Source organism: Strigops habroptila, chromosome 1, assembly GCF_004027225.2.
Source record: "Strigops habroptila isolate Jane chromosome 1, bStrHab1.2.pri, whole genome shotgun sequence".
Taxonomy (NCBI): domain Eukaryota; kingdom Metazoa; phylum Chordata; class Aves; order Psittaciformes; family Psittacidae; genus Strigops; species Strigops habroptila.
The window spans coordinates 48,566,300-48,589,240 of record NC_044277.2 but is presented as its reverse complement, the minus strand read 5'-3'; the positions used below and the strand labels follow the sequence as shown (position 1 = coordinate 48,589,240).

Below are 22,941 nucleotides of genomic sequence, written 5' to 3'. Positions count from 1 at the left end.
TTCTTCCTGACAGGTGTCCTTGTGGACTTGGGCCTAGAAGACAATGGAACAGCATACCAGAGAGCCGAGAAATATGTGGTTCGGCTTGACAATGAGATTCAAACAAAATTTGAAGTTTTCATGAGACGAGTGAAGCAGAATCCCTACACACTGTTTGTGCTGGTTCATGACAACGCTCACGTGGATTTAACAAGGTAGCTGCTTCAATCTACCAAAGGAAAACCATCCTCTCCCAGTATCTTTCAGTTAGGTTTTTCAAAAGACTTTACTGCCTTAGACACCCAGTGCTTTTTCTAAGCCTAAGGCATTCTGTGCCTCACAATCAGAAATCATGCTTTTTGCTTGCCCATGATATTTGTTAACTAATTCTTATACAGTTGAAAATAGATGAGACTAGTTTCAGATTATTAGATCCCTAACAAGTCTGTTTGAAGGGGTGTGTGTTGTGGTACTGAAGTCCAGCAAAAAGTCCAGGAATTATGCAACTGTCTTTGTTCTTCTTGTCTTTTTTTCATATTTCCCTCCTTTTTCTCTACTTAAACCCAAATCTCCAACACGTTCACAAGCCAGTCATGTTTTAATTAATGTTTTCATACTTGATGGTAGCGTTGTTTGTAATATGAGAAGGCTTACAGATGATGTATCATCTTTGCATCACCTGAAAAATGCCCTAGCTACTGTAAGAAAAGGATTTAAAACCCAGCTGTATTGAATTTGGCCAGTGTTAGGTCTAAACACAACACCACGTATGTGCAGAAACATTTCTTCACGCCAAATCACAACTTTACAATAGAAGAAGAAACAAATAAGTAAAGCTAATTATTCTGCTCTTGTTCTATGAGTAAACTGAGGAGAATAATCATAATGTGATTTAAACATAGTATATAGGGTTGTGGGATTCATATGAATATCAGAAATAAAATAAAATACTTCCCTTGAAGGACAGCTGAAAATAAGATAAAAAGCAACATTCTTCCTGCCTTATCCTACCCATCACATCTTTGTTACTGTCTTTGCTGTACTCTGGATTTGGAATTCCTGAATATATCCTAGAGGTGAAAGTAATTCCAGGAGCTGGACATAATGAGACTTTGAGGTTTCCCAGTCTTTTTTTTTCAAAATTGTTTCAGGCTGGAAAATCCATTGGATTTTGTAAAAATGTTATTATATCCTATGGCCACAGCTCATGAAACAGTGTTTCTCAGTGAGAGGTATTTCATCAGCTTTGGCTCATTTTTGGTTCCCTCCATCTGATGCTCATTTAAATTGGCACACTAATTCATCTTCTCACTGTCAGCAGATTTTGTCCTTTATTTTTTTTTCCCTGTTGCCTGAGTCTACTCACAGAGAACACCCAAATGGTTTTGAAATCCTTCACCCTTCTAAAGAGATTTTTGAGCTGTGATCCTCAGTGTCATGGTCATTTGGAGATTTTTCTGCAGGAAGAAAGTAATCCATTAAATCTCAGGATGTCAGTAAGGCAATTCTTTGCATTCTTATTTCTGCAGTGCCATTTCAAGTTCCCTGTCACATGGTGAGCCTAGTCATGGTCTGGCTGATAGAGTTATTAATTGCAGGGAGGTCCTTGAAGCATTCAACCTCCTTGTTCTTCAGGTCAGCTCTTTTCCTTATGCCTTACAAACGCAGCAGTCCAGGATCAGCACTAGCAATGAGGTACATTGGATACAATTTGACACTGTGGTAAGTGTTTAACTCTTTAATTTTAACTCTGAATTTTAGTGTGGACTTCACACGTAACAGAATCTAGCAGATATGTATGTTCAGAGGGAGCTCTTTCTCTGCTGGAGTTTGTTCTCTCAGGCTCCAGATACACAGCCCTGGGATGCTGACTGACATTTAGGCCCAAGAACTACACATTTTTCTTTAATCAGTTATGTAATCTGAGGAATTACTTTCTATGCTCTGGTCAGACAAAGCTGTGTAGACGTGCCATAAACCTCTGGAGCTGGCTTTCCATTTTCAAGCAGCCTGACTTTTGACTATAAGTTATATGTCATGTGGCCTGTCAAGCCTTTCCATCACTTTTCTGGTACTAGTAAAAGTTGTGTGCTAGGTTAACAAGTTATGGTGTAATATGTGCCATCATTGTCCAGAGAAGAAAGTCTGCTGGACATTCTGCACTATTAACTTCAGCCAGCTGATTCTGAGGATGTTTTGCCTAAACCTGCTTTAAAAATAGGCTTTTCTCCTATTCTGTGTTTGGTGTATTTATTTCAAGTTTGACTTTACTGTGTGAGTGGATCACTGGTTTCTGTACAGTGTCTTAAAGTGGTAGCTGTGAAAAATAGTTAAACAAAATAGTAGAAATGATGGAGCAAAGGAATATTCAAAGTTTGCTTTTTGGTTAATTGTTAATATAAGCCATTATGGTGATCTTCTGTAAAATGGTCTAAACACTTTTTTGTTTCCCAAAAGTAAAAAATCAACAACTTTCAGTCTTCTGATAAAAAAAAAAACCAAACACAAAAAATGGGAGATTGTATGTGATTTATTGCATTCCTAGTGATTACTGGTGATGTAAATGCACTGGAGACTAGTGCTGGATGCTTCCAGCAAAGGCCTCATGAAATTTGAGGCAGCAAATATTCTGCCTTTCTGATTGCTGTCTGCAGATTTACAATCTAGAGAAGAAATGATTAGTTTCTGATTGCCATTAGAGATGTATAGAATCTGACAATCAGGAAAGTTTGGAAATTAATAATCCTTCTGTTTTCAGGTTGTGCTTTAAATAGAAATGAGATAACAGTTGACAGTAGATACAAAGCCAGAGATAGGGAGTCACAAAATAATGAGCAGGATTCTAGAAACCCAATGCAATCACAGGTAGGAGATATAGTGAAGAATTTGCAAGGACCTCCACCTGTCTATCTTGGCCATAGACAAATAATAAATCCCCTAAAAACCAATTTGCATTTTATTGTATTCTTTGAAACAAACAAATAGGATCAGTGAGGGAGAATGAAGGAAAAGAAAGGATACATTGGTTGGGAAAATACTTTCCACTAATTATTTTAAATTGCAAAAGAAATTAAAAGCGGTTCCAGTTTTCCTTACGTTTTTGCTACCTCTGTATGGAACAGGATGATGCAGCAAGTGAAGACAAGCTGTACTTTGGTTTGAATGAATACAGCAAATCCCTCCAATGGGGAGTCACAAGTCCCCTTCTGAGATGTGATGAAACCTTTGAAAAAATGGTCAACACGCTTTTAGAAAGGTAAATAGTTAGCATGGGAGCTTGGGATTCTGCTTAATTGGGATCTTAAGGATACAGATATATTTATTAGCACCATTACAGGGGGGGTTCAAGACATGATGACCTTTGATGCTGATTTGGGAATCTGTGAATATGTACAGTTTTTATTGTTGTGACAAACTTAATGCTGTTGAGGAAGGGTATCCTTCATTTGTACAAAGAATAGGCCCATTCGGCAGCAGTCCAGGCTCAGCTGTGCTGCTCTCTTCTTTTGGCTCAGCCATCACTAAGCTGAGAAGGAACCAGAGGTTTCATACCTCACCTCTACTGTGGCCTTTCTTGTTGAGACTGCCAACAGACCTGTCAGTGGTGGCCCAAGTGAGTGACATCAGTTCAAAAACGTCATTTTTGTTATTTCATTACTTGGCTATGGTTTTGGTTCCTGCAGTTTAGAGCCTGTTAATAGCCTGTAGCTGCCTGAACAAGTTACTGTCACAGCACCTGTCCAAGATATGATTACATGTGCACATTACAGAAATGAAGGCAATACTGTCATTGCCATCAATGTGGAGTTAAGTCTATTCTGCATATCAGCAGGACAAGATCCCTTGATGGTTCGAACTGTAGTTCCCATTGTATGTTTACTAGAATAGGATTATTCTGTCTTCAGTACCGTTTTTCCTATTTTATTTTGGTCAATATAATAATGTATCTATATTTATTAAGTAAATGTATCTATATTTATGAAGTAAAACACAATATCCAATGTGTTAAATCAGAAACATAAATGAATAATTAAGTACATCACTAATCCTTTATATTTGTTAGTATTATCTACAAATATCTAAGTAATGAATGTGATAAATAATAATGTCAGTTAATCTTAATAGGTCCGTTCTTCAGGCTTCTCATAGTCTTTCTGGTGAAGCTCAGTGGAAGAAATAGTGGTCACCATTGCTCTCTTTCTGTTCTTAAAATGTGTATGGGGAAAAGGATGAAGGAGGATTAATGCATGTTCAAATACTACCTTGATGTGAGTTTAGGGTAAGACTCAAAATTCCTGGGAGGTGAACCTCTACCTTGAAGACAGAATAAGCTTTTGCATCACAGTTTATCAATTTAAGCTCTGTTTTCAAGAAACTGGGTTGCTCCATCTGGGTGGGTGAGCCATAAAAGCTTACAAGTCTGAAAACTTTGCGGACATTTTGGTGTTAGGAAGAAAGGCTCCAATTGTTTTAGTAACAAAAGTGCAAGGGGTACTTTTCTGGGAGGAGGAATAGAAAGTGTTTTAAAACCACATTGATTTAATGACTGGCTTATGGCATGCAGAGCGAGCTACTATACCTACTGCTTAAAGACAGACACAAAACTTTACTCAAATGGATCCTGTATTGTCTATTAAATTGCTCAAGAAAGAGACCAGAGAAATTTGGAACTTTAGTTGCTTTAGTCATGGCGCAAGACTAGCAATCAAGATGTAATAGCATAGGTTTTTTTCTCTATTATGGTGATGAGTGAACTCATGGGGAATGCCTAGAAATTGAGTGGGGTTTTGCTTGAATAGGTTTTAATTTTTTTTCTTAGCAGTTTAGTTTTTATGTTCATACCTGTTGTCACTGCATATAGCTGTGATGAGAGAGAAAAGAAATATTTGCTATGCAAGTTAAAAGGCAAAATGGATGTTCAGATTTAGCTCAGAGCCAGCAATCCCTATTGGTAAGTCTAACTTTCTGGTGAGAAGCTGGGAAGTGTGAAATTATGAAGTACTACTTCCACAAACCACTTGAAACAGTGACGGTCCTCCAAGTTCTGAGAGGAAAAACTTGTGGTCAGCAAAGCAATTATTAGCCTGTGCTCCAGAACTGAGATGCCCCATCCGTGGCAGTGTTGAAGGCCAGGTTGGACAGAGCCTTGAGTAACCTGGTCTAGTGGAAGGTGGCCCAGATGAGGGTAGGAGAAGTTTATTCTTCCTGTCACTTCAGCGCAGGACTTGGCTTTTTATCTATTGTATGTGGACCATGTTATATTCGTTTACTTAAAACACAGATTTTGTGCAAAATTATTGTCCATGAAAATTGAAAGCTTCATTCTTTGAGCAGTACTGAAAAAAAAAAAAGGCACTTGTTTACCACACAGTCCTGGTTTTTTGGCTAATTTTCAGACATTACTGTGATTTTGCACATGCTAACACAGAACTGTTGTCTCTTCAAAGGTACCCCCGGCTGCACAGCATGGTGATCCGCTGCTACCTTCTCATTCAGCAGTATTCCCAAGCTCTTATGGCTCTCACAACCATGGCCTCACTGAGAGATCACAGCACACCAGAGACACTCAGCATAATGGATGACCTTATCACTTCTCCAGGAAAGGATAAGAATGGCTGTGGCCACATGCTTGTCATTAGGGTGCCATCTGTGCAGCTAGCCATGCTGGCCAAGGAGAGGTTACAAGAAGTAAGAGACAAGTTAGGTCTGCAGTATCGTTTTGAGATCCTCCTTGGGAATCCTGCCTCAGAGCTGACTGTGGCGAAACACTTTGTGTCACGGTTGAAGGTTAGCAGAAACTAAATAGTCGTTTGTATACCTGTTGTAGTCATCTGACTGTTCTATGTTTTCTGTTTATTCCTATGTGTTTAGGTTCATTATTCTCTAGGAGAAGGGTGCATGTTCTGTACCTGTCTCCATGAAAGTATACTGTACTTTTGATGAGCATAAATAGTTTAGAAACTTGGAAAAAACCTGAATTGTTACTGGTGCATGAAGTCAAACACCAAATGTTATCTCACTTCTTAAAGTTGAATTATCAGCACGAGTCAGATAGGGTTCATCTCTGAAAGCAGAGTTCAGAATTCCTTAGGCAAACTAATTCTTTTCACCAACTTATCTGTCTGTCTAGCGTATCTGTTGTCTGCTCTGTCCATCCATCTTCTGCCCTTCTGATAACTGGTAAAGCATACTGTTTGTCATAGACTTCTTTTCTCAGACCACTGCATGCCGAAAAGCCTCTTCTGCCCAGCAAATATGCACCAGGCTAAACTTTTGCATGGATTTATAAGAGCATGGTCCAACCAGCCAAACTCACTTCCTGAATTAACCTCACTACATTAAACCAAGGGAAATGGGTTGCCTGCCTTAGGTACCAGCCTGAAAGTAGTACTAGTTATCTGTCCTGATCCTTGCTCTAAGTCTTACACAGAGATTAATTTTCTGTTTCTGCTATGAGTTATACAGTGTATTCAAATCCATGCAGAAAAGGAATCAATTTTGTGAGCCTTTCTTAAACCGCTTGCCTACAGACAAAAGCAGATAAAATGTCCTTTAAAGAAGCTACCACCTCTGCTTCTCAAACCTTGTCTGCGGCAGGAGAGGGAAGAGAGGAAAGTAGTAGTCATGAAGGAGAAAATCACATGTGAGTAGCAGCCCTGTGCTGCTGGGTTTTTGTTTGTTTGCTAGGTATTAATTCCAACTTTAAATCATTCTGGACTGTGAGTCCTGTGAGGGCATCTCTAGGCCCTTTGTGTAAAGAGTTGCAGCCCTTACACATTGCTGGAGCAGCCTGTGAGGTCATTAGAGTGGAACAGGATAGAGTGTGAAGCTGTTCTAGGTGAATATCTATGTAGCCATTGATCTGGAATAGAGGAATTTGATCAGGCAGAGAATGAAAAAACTTCTAAATTTTCTTATTCCTCCCTCCCAGAATACAAAATGCTTCTTTGGAGTAAACAAAGCTGTAGGATTCTGGACTTGTTTCTTTACTTGCAGGTGACTAGAAAAAGCCCCACTCAATTCTGAAATGTGCATATAAAGGGAGTAAGGAGAGGAATTCAGTTGCCCAAAGATAAGCCTATAATGTCTTTTTAGGTGAGTTACCCAGTGGCACTCCAGAATGAGGAAAGTCACCCGTGAGTCTTGTGCTGGGCTGCCACACCTGCTAGTCTGGTATCCGGGATAACACAGGGTATCTGAAATGGTATGAGCATATGTTTGGGCAACTGATTCCCATTATAAATTTCATCAGACATGCTCACATTGAGTCTAGTTTATTGCAGACAATTTTGATTTAGTCTCTGTGCTGCTTGACTTTTCTCCTGCTGGAGGACTGAAGCTGGGGGACTAGAGCAAGTGGGGAACTGATTGCTGCCTGCTTTTACTGTGAGTACCCAGGCCATATTTTTGGCCAAGGGGGAAAATATGGGGCTAGTAAGTGCATTCTGGTGAGGCTGAGGCTCAAAATGCTGGTTCCATCAATGACAGGTTTCAGTGAGGATGAGACTTCATCATGACCTTTTTCAGGGGCAGGGAGGGAAAAGTTACAGCTGTCAGTGACCCAGCTGAAAAGTTTCATTTAACTTAGCCTCTCCCTAAGAGGGCTTCAGCAGTGCGTGTGGTGCTACAGCAGGGCAGGGAGGTTGGGCAGCTGTCTCTGCAGTGCTGGGACCTGGACTGTTCCCTTCTCTGCCAGCCAGCCAGCCCATTCCTTCTCCATCTGGGAGCCAGTCTTCAAGGGAGGTGATACACCCAGAGGTACAGAATGAAAGAAGGGATGGAAAACAATTTAAACAACTATTTTGTTGACCAGGCATGCTGTCATACCCTTTAAATGTAACAAGAATCAACCAATTTGGGAGGCATTCAGAAGAGAGGAGCCCAGAGGGCTGCAGCTCTCTGTCCCTCACGAGTAAGATGATCAAGAAATACATCTTCTGTATGCAAGTTTACAGCTCAAAGTCCCAGGCACTCAGACTTCTTTTTAAGTCTTTAGGCTAGCAGAAAGAAAATCAGCTTTGTACCTAGATTCCCCTGTTTAATTGTCTATCCATGCACTTTTGCAGAAACTTCCATTGTTGGAGAGGCAGAGTAACACACAGCTAGACTAACCTTGCCGAGCCAGAAAATCTCTCTCTGCTGCCGAGGCTGCTTTACTGAGCCAGTAGATGTTGTTAGAGAGTTGGGAAAATAATTTCTTTCTATGAACATGTTATATAGAGGATGCTGAAATCAGCAGGAGAAAGAAATCAGGACTGGGGAAAGAGAATAGAACCATAGCAGAAAAGGAGAGTATTACTCCAAGCGTGTTCTTGATAAAAATAATGAGTTATTTTCAGTAGAAATTTTCAGAAGGTCACATGACACACTGAGCCATTGATCTGCTAGTGAATCCTCCTTTTCAGTCCCCTTCATTTGGCTGAGAAGATTACTCATAAAACATGGCCTTTCTGGAGGAGAGGAAGGGTAAGGAGACAACAGGTCAAGGGTACAGGTTGAGGCTAGAAGAACCAAGAGGGAATTCAAGATAGGGTTCTTCATGCAAGGCGTGTTTTCCACAAAGCCTGCATAAGTCTTGTGCTGTCAAGATAGCTGTGTCTTGTTGTCTTGCACGTCTGTGCTGAGAGGAGTATCAGCCTTTCCAATGCTAAGGGAAAATGGTGCCGTTTTGTGGTCTTGGGCCTTGGTAGGCTCTAGGTAAGGAGTCCTTTCTTGTGGGATTACCTCCAGTGAAAGGGAAAAGGTTTTCCTTTCATATAATCTTCCATTACATAGAATAATTAAGCAAGGTTCATTGAATCGTTTTCATGTTCCACAGTAAAATGTTCCATTTTACTCCTGTATTAATTTCAAAGAACTTTTATCTGTGCTAGCTTGAAATTGAAGGCATCAACTGCACTATTCTCTGACAGACTGCACTAATACCACACCAGATGTATATTTCCAGCAGTGAATAACATATCCTATACATCCTTTTGCTTTGCATTTAATGCTTGACTAACAGTTGGCTACCAGCAAAAATGCATGCCTGTATCTAAGGTCTCCTTCCTGTTGGCTGTTGAGTAAGCAAACCCTGTATACAAAGAAAAAGCAGGAACTAAAAAAAAACACCACAAAAAACAATATGTGAAGGTTTAGAAGATGTCATTTAGATGTGACTGGAATTTTCTCTGTTCACAGGCTTGGAGGGGCAATGAGCAGGACGACTGGATTCCTCGCACCTACCAGGATTTGGAAGGTCTACCTTGCATTGTTATTCTAACTGGCAAAGACCCTCTGGGAGAAACTTTCCCCAGGTGCTGTTATTACTCTTGCTTGTTCTCTAACATATTTAGATAAGTTGTGGGGTAGAGAAGTGGTTTGATACCATCTGGCTATTTTTCACCAAAAAAAAAAAAAAAAAAAATAGATTTTAGAAGACTTTATTTGGGAACCGTTTAAAAGTTTGGGAAGTGCAGTTTGTGAAAAGTACAGGTACTTTGTGAAAAGCACAGTACTGTGGGTCAGTTGAATGTCTGTGCAAAGTACCAGGGAGCATAACTTCTTTGCTGAATATTTTAAAAGAATAAAATTGTTCATGAATATTTAAGAAGCAATTGAAGATAGGGAGTATTCTTCAAAGTCAGAGAAAACAAAACTTCCTTTTTTCTTGGATTGGGTTTTCTAGGTCATTGAAATACTGTGACCTTCGACTAATTGACTCAAGCTACTTAACACGGACTGCGTTAGAGCAAGAAGTAGGCCTGGCATGCTGCTACGTCTCGAAGGAGGCAATTCGAGGGCCTATTGTAGCTCTTGACATTAGTGAGAAGGAGCATGAGAAGGCTAATGGTAGCGAGAATGAGTCTGATGAGCTGTTGATAGACTTGGACCGACCTCAGAGTAATAGCAGTGCCGTCACTGGAACGTCAGGTCAGTTATTCTGCTGTTGGTCTGAAAAACAAGTCTTCATTCCTGCGTCACTGAAGTTGAATGCAAACACTGAGATGTGGGTTGCTTAGCTGCGTCCTGCTGCAGGCTACACAATGAAACGTTAGCAGCAGATTCTTTCCACAGCGAGCAGTTTTCCTGTCTACAGCTAAAAGAGGATGCAAGTGGGAGGATGATATGCCATAGCTAAGGGTCGCTTGTGATTTTTAAACTTACATTTCACATTTGTTGCTAGTTCTGTCCAGTGGATCCTGAAAAGATCTTAAAAATCGCAGTAGAAATGGAGAGTATAAAATTTTAAGAATAGAAAAATGCTCTGGAACTGCAGGGGTAGCTATGGGTGAGGATCAATATTTGCTGCCTTGTCAAGATCAACAGAGTGGCTGGGTCTTGCCCTACCTCTTCAGGCATCAGTGGAGCCTCATCTCCCAATAAGACTTCCCTTCCTTGCATTTTTCAGGCAGCTCTGCATCCTTCCATTTGTTTCCCTACAAGTTTGAGGTATTGAGACAGCTGAACTGTATCTTTCCCCAAAATGGAAATGATAGTTAACATTCAGAGATTGGGATTGGGACTCTTGTTATTTGGACTCTCAACCTTAGGAGAAGGGCTGTTGCCTCTCCAGCAAGAGGGACAGATGGATGTCAATGATTTCTTTTCACTGCCCTAAGCCACAGCAGCACTCACTGAACAGAAGTATTTGTATGCTGGGATTGTCCCATAGATCAGATGAGTTCATGATTTTCTTATGCTGGCCGGTATCTGTTCATTGTCTGCTCTCTGTTTCTGCAGGTTCTCTGGCTGACAACGGTGTGAGCTCCTCAAGCACTGCAGATAAGTCTCAGAAGCAAGCACCATCACTTAACTTTCAGACTGTGGTGCACAGCTCAGTAGATGAGGGAACTTTCACAGCTAGAGAGACCCTGAAACAAGAATGTGACTCCCTGGGTAACCAGATGGCGAGCAGCACCACTTCAAAACTGTCATCACTGTCTTCGGTCTCCCAGACATTCCAGTGGCCTGCCCACTCAGGCAAAGACAGCAAGGCCCTCCATGCTGCACTGCCACGCATCGTCATCCTATCAAAAGCTGCCTACTGTCTCCTGAGCTCACAGAAAAGTGGGAATTTGCCTTCTTCCTCGTCCCTCCTGCCTCATGCTGACGTGTCTTGGGTAGGCTCTCTGAGGCCTCTGCTTCACAAGGACATGAGCAGTGAAGAACAGTCCCTCTACTACAGGCAGTGGACAACAGCCCGACAGCACCACGCGGACTTCAGCAATCAGGGTGAGGCGTCTGGCTCGAGGAGTTTTCACCCCAGGCGGCTGCTTTTGACAGGACCACCACAAGTAAGAGAACAGTTCCTTCGTCTTGCCTTATTAGCAGGATTGGAGGACGGATGATGAGTACTGCAGATCATACTGTAAAGGCACCCTGCAAGGTTGCATGCAGTGATGTGTTTTGATGTCAAAAATCAGCCAAATTTTAAGGTTAAGTCCCTGCTGGAAGTGGTAAGGAGAGGAAGGGTGATGCTGTATGCCATATTTTAGGCTAAATGAAATACATGTGGATGATACTGGGCATAAAATTGCCATGAGCAATCAGTAGGGCAGAAGTTATCACTGCCCATCTCCCTGCATACAAAAGTGATACAGGCTGTGGGTCAGGTTGTGCTTGCAGATCAATTTTGTAATACTCTTCAGCATAATGGGGAATATTATGTTTTGTTATGTTTTCAGGCAGAGCTAGAATGGGGTGAGCCCAAAGGCATTTATCTGAAATGTAGCCTTCCTTCATGTTAGTCTGATTTGGGATTTAGGCTTCTTTCCATCTCTGGCTCAGGTGGGAAAGACTGGCTCATACTTGCAGTTCTTAAGGATTCTCTTCCGCATGCTGATCCGGTTGCTGGAAGTAGATGTGTACGATGAAGAAGAAATTAATGCCAGTAAGTATTTAGTAATCATTCTTAATATGCATTATAAAGAGCCTCTGTTATATATTATTCAGCAGTGACAAATTTTTAGGCTCACAGAAAGACTATAAATTACACCTACCACTTGCCCTGTCCATTAGTGTGTAGCTAGACTTACTGTAGGTGTCTGTATGTATTTCAATATATATTAATAAAAATATAAATTTTATATTTGGCTTAGCTGAGAACCATTACGTGTATTTTGGATCGATATACTCAGCACTAAAATGAAAATGAAGACAGAACTGTAAATGGGCAACATCTGCTCATGCTATCTCTCCTTGCTAGTTTTTAAGCACCAGTTGCTTTTAAGCAGCCAGGATATTTATGTACATTTAGTTCCTGGCTGAAACATTACTACTATTTATGTTTATTTATAAATTAAATGCAAATTTTCAATAAGACTGTTCTCTGTCTGCAGTTTACAGATCTTATGCTGTGGAAAAAGGGGAGGGGGAACCTCTTTGGATTTGTGCTCATTTGTTGGCTCTCAGGGATCCGTTAACTGCTGTGGCAGGACTTCGCCTTTAGAAGCACAATTTCTTTCAGAAATTAGTTGTCTTCAGGGTGTTATTTACATAACTCTGTGGTTTTTAGTGAAGAGAACACCATGGTGCATAAATCTCATGACCATTAGACCTACATCCTGAAAATGTCATTCTTGTCAAACCTTTGAAAAGATTAATCTGTATTTCTGCTCAGAAAATGCTATTAAATTAAGAACAAATATATTTTCCTTTGATTTGGAGCTTGGGGGGCTGTTATTCCCTCATTATTTGAACTAAAGTACCCCAGAAACTTAGGATGAAATATCAAAAGGTAAGAGAAGTTCTGCATCATGCTGTCTGGCTTGATGTGTCACGCCCCAGCCAGGAATGCATGGAACTCCATCAGGAGAGTTGTTTGGGTTTGTTTGTGTTTTTGGTTGTGGCTTTTTTTTGCTCCCACTACTTCTACTGGAATGCTTTTCCAGAGCCTTAGTATTCTGATGATTGAAAATATTACATTATTCTCCAACCCAAAGATGTTCCTGTCCCAGTTATAAACATTCTCTTTGGGACCTTAGAAAATAAATAATAATTTAAATTAAAATACTTTTTCTCTCCTTTGATGTTTACTTCTATGGTGTAGTCAGATAGCAGTTTTACCCTCCGTCAGCATTCATCTAGGTAGCTTGGGTCTACATACAGGATCCTCACAAATGACAGGCTCTCCATTTTCCTTAGTAGCTCTTTGCCTGCACATCTATTTTCAATTCGTCCTTCTGGTACATGGGTAACCAGAACTGAGTGTGGCATTCTCTGGGGTGCATAGCCAACGCAGTGTACTTGTGGGTTGGCTCGTGTATTCGCTTGCCCCCACTGAAAACCTCATGACTGATGAAACCAATGATTGCACTTATCTTTTCCATTCTCCCATTTCCCTGGCACTGATATGTAGCTTGTACTTGTGGGTTCTTCTGCAACTCAGTCATTTCCAACTGAGGTGCTCACAACCTGCTGCAGAAATGCTTGTTATTAGTCCTTGATTGTACATATTACTCACATTTTTAATGTTAAATATCACCCAGTTTGTGTTGTTACAGTTTTCGAGCACATTGAATTCTTTGTGGATGATCTTTGACTCCTTCTCCATACTGACAATGACTCTTAGAATGTGCCACCAGCAAACTTAAGCCAATGGGATTTTTTGAGTTGGTGACTCTAGGGGAAATATTAAACAGTATGTCCCTCCACTGACCTTTTACCTTCACTGGTAATGTTACATGCTGCCATCTTCTGTTTAATCAACTTTTTCAATTTATGGGCATTCACTGTCTCCATTTTCTTCAGCTGTATTAATACTTTGTCAGGTAGTATCATATCAAATACTTAAGTCCAGAAGGATGAGATGTGTTGTATTTCCTTTGTTTAGAGAAATAGATACATCATAGCTGTATAATGAAAGTAACACAGGATTTCTTTGGTCAAGCCATGTTGCATTTTATTACATTTTTCATTTACTTCAATATCTTTCATTATTTCCTTCACTCTCACCAAATTTTGAATATTACCAAGGTCAAAGTAATGGACCCAGAGCTCTATAGATTATTGTGTCTTCTCTTAAATGGTGACAATGTATACTTTATGTTTGCATTGCAATCAGTCTCCTGCCAGATGTCACATACCTGTTCTTTCAGAAAACTGGCATGGAGATTATTCTTTCTCTCTGTTTCGGGTGCGTATCAAGCTTTTAGTTTTGCTTCCATCTTGGCTTATAGTAAACCTTTTATTAATTTATATAGTTGAGGTGATATAGCAAAATGATTATTTGTTTTCATGCACTTTTCTGAGGACCACCTCAGCTTGACATTTGACAAAGCTTTTTTTTCCTCACTCTGTTGATGTTTAAGACAAAACTTCTTTCCCTAGTGAGCTTTTTCCATTCCTGATGGACTTTGTTCTTAATGTCCTTCTGGTGTAGACCCTCTGAAGCCCCTTCCGCCTCATGTTTTTATTTTGCTTGGTATGCTGGTTACTGGTTGTTTGGCAACTGCAATTCCAAGAAGTCCAAATCTCATTCATGGCCAAGTCCCTGGTGTTCTCAGGCCAGCTGACTTAGAGTGAGCTTTCTCAGGATTTGACTGTATGGACAAACTAAACCACCTCACCTGACCTGCGCCAGATGTTAATTCGAGTGTAACACAGTGCCAATGAGGTTAACGGCCTCTAAACTGCTGCTGGCTCACATCCTGTTGTGTCAGTCAGGGCAGGGAGAGCATGTGCTTGCCTGTAGACCCAGCCTTCGTTTCACCTGAATTTGCTTTTCTAAAATCAGTGACCTCAGTTACACACCGACTTCTGTGTGTTCTTGCATCTCATTTTAAACTGAATTGACTCGGGTTCAAATGCAGTCCAAAGTTGTTTTCTTTGGCCAGCGCTTTCTAATGTTCTCATTACTTAAACTTGATTTTCTACTTTAGAGTTGGATCAAAGAAGTTCCAGTTGGTCCTTGCTGGCCATATCCTATTCTGTAACAGAAGAGTGTCTCTTGCTGTCTTTATCATGTAACACCAGCTACTAGTTCATAAATGTGTACAGCTTCTTTCTCTTTGCTTCCTTCCTTCTGCCTTTGGACACTTTGCTTCTCATTTACCCAGTGCTTCTCATTCCACCACAGAGAAGATTGAGACTACACCTGTATCTTCTGCGCAAATAGGGCCATTCATTTGAGCATTTTATGCTTAAACCAGAGTGACTTATACCTCAGCAGCTCGATAAGGAGCAGAGCAGGAAGAAGGTACCTATGAGGCTTCTTCACCTGCAAGCAGTTTCCAAGGAATTGCCATTTCTTTGAAATGGCTTTGTGTGGATTATAATTTCAATTTTGGTAACATATGTGATGTTCAAAGATGTCTCTGTGTGAACCTGTGTGAGTTCCTGTGCAATTGTAAATCAGCAAACATCATGTAAACACCATTCCGTGGGTATGTGGTACTGCTTACCTGAAATGTGTTGTTGCAGATCATACAGAAAACAATGAAATTACCCAGTCTAGCAATGACCACTGGCCGGACATTGAGATCTTCAGCAAAATGTCTTTTGACCTGAGTGTACATGACCCCAAGTACAGAACTGTAAGTCCTGTATACACGGAACAACTCTCAAGAGTGAAACAAGGTGGGTAAAATGTAGAGTTTTTTAGGAATACCTTCCTACAAAGAATCAGTTCTTATTGGTTCAGTTGAACCCACGTGTTCACAAGAGCCTTTAATCTCCAAGATGATACAGAACAAAACAATTTGTGTGTTCTTGACAGTTGTTACTGGGATCACGTTTCTGGTTTTTAACACTTGTAAAATTTCTGTTACTACTTTGCGCACAGAAACAAGCAAAGAAACCAAATTGGAGGAACCTAAGAAAAGGGAGACTGTGTCCATGATGTTGACTAAATACGCAGCTTACAATACGTTCCACCACTGTGAGCAGTGCCATCAGTATATGGACGTTAATCCTACTGTACAGGTTGGTGTCAAGGTCCAAAGGTAAACTGGATCATGGAGTTTTCTGTGGTCTCTCCAGGTGTACGGCTCTAGTGTCAGGACTCATGTTTTCACCTTCCCTGAGATGGAATTGTTTAATTCTTCCATTCTCAGGGGAGATACTGAGCTACAGACCCTGGAGCATCAACTGTGTCTGCTGCGTTCTGCATGAGCAGTTCTCCTCTCCTGCTGCCTCTGACAAAGGGTGAATATTGTGACTAGTTGCCTCAAGCCTAAGCATTATTCAGCCTGCCCAGAGGGTTCGCAGTATCTCATGGGAGAGAACTGTAAAATTGAGATGCTTGTCTTGCTCAGATGTCACCTGTGATGGGAGACTGGAAGGCCTACTTCTTCCTCCCTTTGTATGTAACTGTGCATGCTTCTCAGCAGTAGCTTATGAGTCACTGGACAAAAGTGATAATTTTTAAATGTTGAGTTAAAAAACTTTTGATCTCTAAAACAAACAGTTATGCTCGCGGGAGACTGACAGGTAAGACTTATCCTGGTTAATAGCTCACACATTATTTCTTAACCACCACCATCAGTTTACATGGAAGTTTCTTATCTCAAGTCATTCTTTCCTTGCTTGCTGATCTTTTCCAACAGCTTGCTATTAAGCTATCACAGCATAGACACACTGACCTGGCAACGTACAATGTCAGTTACCTAGGAGCAGCACCAGCAGGTCTGATTTAAACCTCACGCTTCATTAAGTACGTTGACAAGCGAATCCTCCCAAAAGACATCTGTTGTTCACTCATCTTTGTGTATGTGGTCAAACATAATGAGTAGTAATAAATATAAACATCTACTTGTATGTGTGAGTTGTGTATATAGAATTGAACTCAGAGAAATTACACATCCAAAGGGGAGTCACTGGGTAGTAAGCATTATAAAGGGAGATTCTTGAATGCTTTAACAGATCCTAAATAGAGCCCCTTTCATTTTTCACCTTTACTTAGGATAATTCCTTCAATTCTTTAGTAAAGATTATAGAAAGCTGATTGCTAAGAGTAAATGATTTGACCTTGTAATAAGACAGATGCTTCTGTAGAATAAAATCTTATCAGATATGTAGGTACTTTGTATACACTTATACAGTTCAGTGAAGTGCTGTGCAAGCTTAAGCTCACCCAAATTCTTCATAGCCTTAAGAGTGTGGTCTGCTTTGGTCACCTAGCTGCTTAGAAGAGTATTGCCACAGGAAAAATAGCATACTAATGCAGCCATGCTGCTGCTGAAGTGTCTGAATGGCAGTGCATTGTGCTGTGGAGGGGCACCCACATGGTAACACTGCTCTTGGAATCTTTTGGGAAGATTTATTTGGACAGTTTGTTTCATAGAATCATATAAATCACAGAATGGTTAGAGTTGAAACGGACCTTAAAGATCACCCAGTTCCAACCCCCTGCCATTGGCAAGGACACCTTCAACTAGACCAGGTTGCTCCAAGCCCCGTCCAACCTGGCCTTGAACACTGCCAGGGATGGGGCAGCCACAGCTTCCTGGGCAACTTGTGCCAGGGCCTCACCACCCTCACAGTAATAAATTCTTTCTAATATCTGATCTAAATCTACCCTCTTCCAGCTTAAAGCCATCCCCCCTTTTCCTATCTCTACCTGCCCCTGTAAAAAAGTCCCTCTCCAGCTTCTCCTTGTAAATATTAATAAAAAATTTCCAGCTCAAATGGGTTTGAGAAGAGTCCAATTTGGCCAAACTGGTTTGGTACAGAAAGCTGAGTCTTTTAATTGCAAGGCCAGTTACATGCCTAAGTAATGTGGACTGTGGCAGAGGAAAATGAGAATATAATAGAGTTAACTTCAGTTACTGAAAGAGAATGTTTTGGGTGTTCTTCTCTGATGGCTTCCAGTATTGTGACTGTAGGAGCAGGTGCCATGGGGTGCCTTATGTGTTACCTGCTTGCAAATTTTAATTTTTCTCTCTGTGTACAGATCTCTGACTCCACCCTGCATGCATTCACGTTTTCATCCTCGATGCTAGGAGAAGAGGTTCAACTGCATTTTATAATCCCCAAGTCCAAAGAGAACCATTTTGTCTTCAGCAAGCAGGGAAAACACCTAGAAAGCATGCGTCTCCCTCTCGTTTCTGACAAGGTGCGTGTGCTGCTCTTACCCATGTGCTGGCTGCATGTGCTGAATGCAGTCAACTTGACAGAGATTTGCAAGTCAGTGGTGGTTGGCTGGGGGTGGAAGGTGTATGCTTTCTTTTTTATGTGTTCCTTTTGTTTTAATGTGCTTTGCATAATTCTGGCCTGACAGTCCTTAGAACTGGAGGTTTTGGGAACAGTCATCCCTTTTTGCATTCCTGGTGCCCAGTTCATATGTGTTGCAATGCTCAATAATCTGAAAATCCAGTATAAACAATAAATAAATAAAACTCCATATCAGGAATAACCTGCTTTTAACCTAATGTGGCCAAAATACCTTCTGTTCCAGCAGAATTTGAATGCAGTCAAGAGTCCTATCTTCACTCCATCAAGTGGACGTCATGAGCATGGCCTATTGAACCTCTACCATGCCATGGAAGGCATCAGCCACCTTCACCTCCTTGTAGTGAAAGAGTATGAAATGCCACTGTACCGTAAATACTGGCCCAACCACATCATGCTTGTCCTGCCCGGCATGTTCAACAATGCTGGCGTTGGTAAGAAACACCATCAATGCATTGCTGTGAAGATATCAAAATCCATGTTGGATAATGTGGATCATGTGGCTGAAGGAAACATTGCAGCAGCTCCTGATATTCATGCTGTGGTAACAGCAGCAGTATCAGTGCAAAATACAATGATGTGTAAGAACTGCTGTTAGGGATGTGGAATATACGTTTGCGTTGATCACTGCCTTCTCAGTTTAAAATCTGATGGTTTATAGGCCACATTCACTCATTTTACTCAGCCCTGCTGTGTAAATGCTCATTCTAGACATTTTACATGTGATTTTTCAGACTCCAACTCCTTTAGTTAGCTGAAGCTAAATTATTAACTGCAGCTGAACATTGAGGGCTTGAACTTTGGACTTCAATTTTATGGATGCTGAGTTTTTCCTGCAAGAAATTTTAAGTAGCTTCAGGTTTAGAATCTCAGTCCCTTCTTGGTTCAAGTTACTCTATTAATGCCCACAAAATCATGTTCTCTTAAAATATCCAGTCTTCTTGGTATCTGCCTTCTAGATTTATTCACACTGAAAAAGGGACATATTGATTTCTATTTAAAATAGAAGAAATCTGGGGAGGGACTTCTTACAAGGGCATTTAGGGACAGGACAAAGGGGAATGGCTTTAAGCTGACAGAGGGGAGATTTAGCTTAGATATAAGGAAGAAATTCTTTGCTATGAGGGTGGTGAGGCCCTGGCACAGGTTGCCCAGAGAAGCTGCGGCTGCCCCATCCCTGGCAGTGTTCAAGGCCAGGGTGGACGGGGCTTGGAGCAAACTGGTCTAGTGGAAGGTGTCCCTGCCTGCGGCAGGGGGTTGGAACTGGATGATCCTTAAGGTCCCTTCCAACCCAAACCATTCTATGATTCATAAAGAGTAATGACTGCAGATGTTGGTATAACCTTTCTCTGTGAAGAGAGAGTGATAAAGCCTAATAAGGATCTCTTGATGGTATTTTCTCAGGTGCTGCAAGGTTTCTTATTAAGGAACTGTCCTACCACAATCTAGAACTGGAACGGAACCGCTTGGAGGAACTGGGAGTCAAGCGCCAGTGCGTGTGGCCGTTCATCGTGGTCATGGACGACTCCTGCGTCTTGTGGAACATGCACAGTGCCCACGAACAGTCGAGGTAAGTAACCACCCAGCACTGGAGTCCCTGCTCTGATCCAGCAGAGACAGCAGCATATGTGTGACTTAGGCTCATGTCTAGCATCTGATGGGGTGTGGAAGACCAGACAACTGGAAAAATTGGACTGCTGGAGCTGCTGTTAAAGGACTTGAAATATTGCTAAACAAAAGCAGCTTTTGGCAGTGGCTTTGATGTAATAACACCAGGCTGCCTGTCCAGACGTCCTCACAGAAGACATTATTCATTCAGTTATGATTCGGATATCTCAGGAACAGTACACTTAGACATTAGTTATATTATCTAAAATGCACAAAATCAGCTCCTTCGCTCGGAGCAGTAGGAAGGCTGTAGATGTCTTGTTGACCACCAGCATCCAACCTCCTGCTGTTGAATACTTCCACCTGGCCTCACATCCGTGTCCGAAGAGCCATACCATCAACAAACCTCTGCATGTGCTTGCTCTTTGCCTAAAACCACTCTTGCTTTTAGTGGCTATTTGAGTGATTTCTCAATATGTTACTTTCATGATTTGTTTTGATTCAATTTATGTTTCTTAATGAAAACGGTTTATTTTGGGAGCTTTAGCTTTGTAGAAGGCATTAAACCCTTGCCCTTCTCAGCGCTTATGCTGTCCATTATGGAGAAAACAATATTCCAGAAATGGTGTGTAAAGCAATTCCTTTTCCCTATCTAAATTGCTGTGTAAGACCTTGTTCTGCTGAAAGGCCCATTTTCTTATGATGACTAAATTGATGGGTAAGATTAGTTGGCTATTGTTTAACAAGTCTGCATTAATGCATATATTTTTACAGTATCTAGAGTAAACACTCTGAATTGTTAATGGAATTTTTTGGTTCTTTGTATACACCTAAATGTGTGTATATATACACAGTGTATGTTATATAAAAATCATAAGCTGGGTTTGTATGTGGTGTATGATCATGTTTTGCAGCCAGTCGCTGGAGGCTGGGGGTTCCAGCAAGAATGTGTCTCTGAAGAGTGTCCTCCAACACATTGAAGCCACCCCCAAGATTGTGCATTATGCAATACTGGGTGTTCAGAAATGGAACAGCAAGCTGAATGCCAGGAAAGCAAAGGCTCCGTTCTCCAGGTGCCACGTGCATGATTTTATACTGCTCAACATAGACCTGACCCAGAATGTGCAATATGATCTGAACAGGTAAGCAATGTATATATACCTTTGGGTGAGGAATTGTAGCCTGTCAGTGCAAGCCTTCCAGTACCTAAAGGGGGCCTATAAGAAATCTGGAGAGTGACTTTTTACAAGGGCATGTAGTGACAAGACAAGGGGGAATGGCTTTAAACTGACAGAGAGGAGATTTAGCTTAGATATAAGGAAGAAGTTCTTCACTGTGAGGGTGGTGAGGCGCTGGCACAGGTTGCCCAGAGAAGCTGTGGCTGCCCCATCCCTGGCAGTGTTCAAGGCCAGGTTGGACGGGGCTTGGAGCAAGCTGGTCTAGTGGAAGGTGTCCCTGCCCATGGCAGGGGGGTTGGAACTGGATGATCTTTAAGGTCCCTTCCAACCCAAACCATTCTGTGATAAGCCGGGGTCTGGTGTGGCTTCCAAAGCTCTTGATTTCACATTCCCCGTCCAATTGAATCATGAAATGGGAATCAGCCCAGAGAAGTGAGTAATTACATCGTAAGTAGTGCAGAATAAATGTTACTTCTCAGCCTCTTTGTCGCCCGTAGCCAAATATTTGTCAAAGCCATATTTATTCCCTGATTCCAGTTCATCAAAAATTACGTTATATAAAACTGGCTTGTTCAGAAATGGAGTTTGGTCACTGCAGAGCTTCTCTCAGTTCTAAAATATCTATTAAAAGAGGAACTGAAAAAGAAAGGGGGGAGGAAATGATTGATGTCAGCACATGCTGAGGATGAGAGGGCTAGCCAGGCGTGGTATGGGGAAGAAGCATACAGACGCACTGAAAAGTGAAGATCTGTTTGGTTTTAAGATGACCACCACTGCTTTCCTACACTGAAGGAATGAGCTGTGTAGAGAATTTGTATAGGCAGCATATCAGACAGTCTCCAAAAACCTCTCCTTGACCCATTTCAGTGCATTTCAGCAGCGGCAGTGTGAATGTTTGTTCACACACAGCAGCCACACAGCTGATTTTGTGATGATCTTGTATTTAATGCCCAGGTATTTCTGTGAAGACGTAGATTTCAATCTGCGGACGAACAGCAGCGGCCTCCTTATCTGCCGCTTCAACAACTTCAGTGTCATGAAGAAACATATTCAGGTTGGAGGACAAAAGGACTTTGTTGTTAAGCCAAAAATCATGGTGAGTGTGGGTGTATGCTCTGTCATACGGAAAGGGTAAAATCAGGACCCGTTTCCCCTAGGAATAACAGATTCTCTATCCTTTTAGATTTATTGTGTGTTTATTTGACATCTGACATACCACAGGCAAGTTGTACTGGACCCAGTTTTATACATTTAAGCACAGCCACAAGTTTCCAGTGTTTGCTGGTTTGTGGTGGCTTTGAGTGCATGCACTTGCTGACAAGAAGAGATCCAAGGAAGGGCACTGAAAATGGGGACCTTCTGAAATCCGCCTGAGAAATCCAAGTGTTCATAAAAATGGTTTGGGGATATTGAGTATTTTATACAGATCATGTCACACTTTTGCCAGCTTTAAACGGAAGCATACTTCAAAGGGTTGATTTTAATCTGGGAATCTTACAGTTTGTGTTCCTGCTGGTTTTAAACACATCCCACACCACCCGTCTTTTAAAAAATGACCTCCACATTTCAGATTTAACTGATTAAACCCTGGATTTGAGTATTTTGGGAGGTCATTTTCTGAATTTTCCTTTTCTTGTGTTTGCAATGAAATCTGTAGTGATGGACTGGCCTGTGAGAGAGCTCAATAGAGAATGTTTTCTGTGGATGACTCCACACAAGGAGGATGTCATTTCATTTCATGTATTGTCCAGGAGTAAGGCAGGATGAAGGGTGTTATGACAGTTTGAACTCCCTATTTTACGTCCCTTGTTCAGGCAGGCAGACACCCACAGAAGTACTTAGCAACCATGGAACAAAGAGTTCATTTATTTCTGTGCTGTGGCGCTGTCAGAATTGAGTGGGGAGTTTTGATTCTTTCCCCTAGCTTTCTCTCTCTCCCTGCCATGCCACGGCAATCCCTTCCCCAGCTAGAGGATCTCCTGCAGAGAAGGTACACTTACTAGGTGGGTTAAAAGGCGCTCCCCTT

The 22,941-nt window shown here is 41.3% G+C and overlaps 1 protein-coding gene across 6 annotated transcripts in view; it reads left to right on the top strand.

Annotated features, from left to right (window-relative positions):
* The window catches only part of GREB1L (GREB1 like retinoic acid receptor coactivator), a 137,458-nt gene that overhangs the window by 109,932 nt on the left and 4,585 nt on the right, over nucleotides 1–22,941 (top strand). For all 6 annotated transcript variants that reach the window (XM_030483752.1, XM_030483776.1, XM_030483759.1 and 3 more), the window contains 15 exons: nucleotides 14–194; nucleotides 1,509–1,701; nucleotides 3,102–3,235; nucleotides 5,427–5,766; nucleotides 9,160–9,275; nucleotides 9,647–9,891; nucleotides 10,702–11,255; nucleotides 11,749–11,851; nucleotides 15,382–15,537; nucleotides 15,743–15,882; nucleotides 17,852–18,013; nucleotides 18,359–18,563; nucleotides 19,534–19,699; nucleotides 20,652–20,879; nucleotides 21,870–22,011. In XM_030483752.1, the coding sequence (XP_030339612.1) occupies nucleotides 14–194; nucleotides 1,509–1,701; nucleotides 3,102–3,235; nucleotides 5,427–5,766; nucleotides 9,160–9,275; nucleotides 9,647–9,891; nucleotides 10,702–11,255; nucleotides 11,749–11,851; nucleotides 15,382–15,537; nucleotides 15,743–15,882; nucleotides 17,852–18,013; nucleotides 18,359–18,563; nucleotides 19,534–19,699; nucleotides 20,652–20,879; nucleotides 21,870–22,011 (3,065 nt within the window). The remainder of the gene's footprint in view (nucleotides 1–13; nucleotides 195–1,508; nucleotides 1,702–3,101; nucleotides 3,236–5,426; nucleotides 5,767–9,159; nucleotides 9,276–9,646; nucleotides 9,892–10,701; nucleotides 11,256–11,748; nucleotides 11,852–15,381; nucleotides 15,538–15,742; nucleotides 15,883–17,851; nucleotides 18,014–18,358; nucleotides 18,564–19,533; nucleotides 19,700–20,651; nucleotides 20,880–21,869; nucleotides 22,012–22,941) is intronic.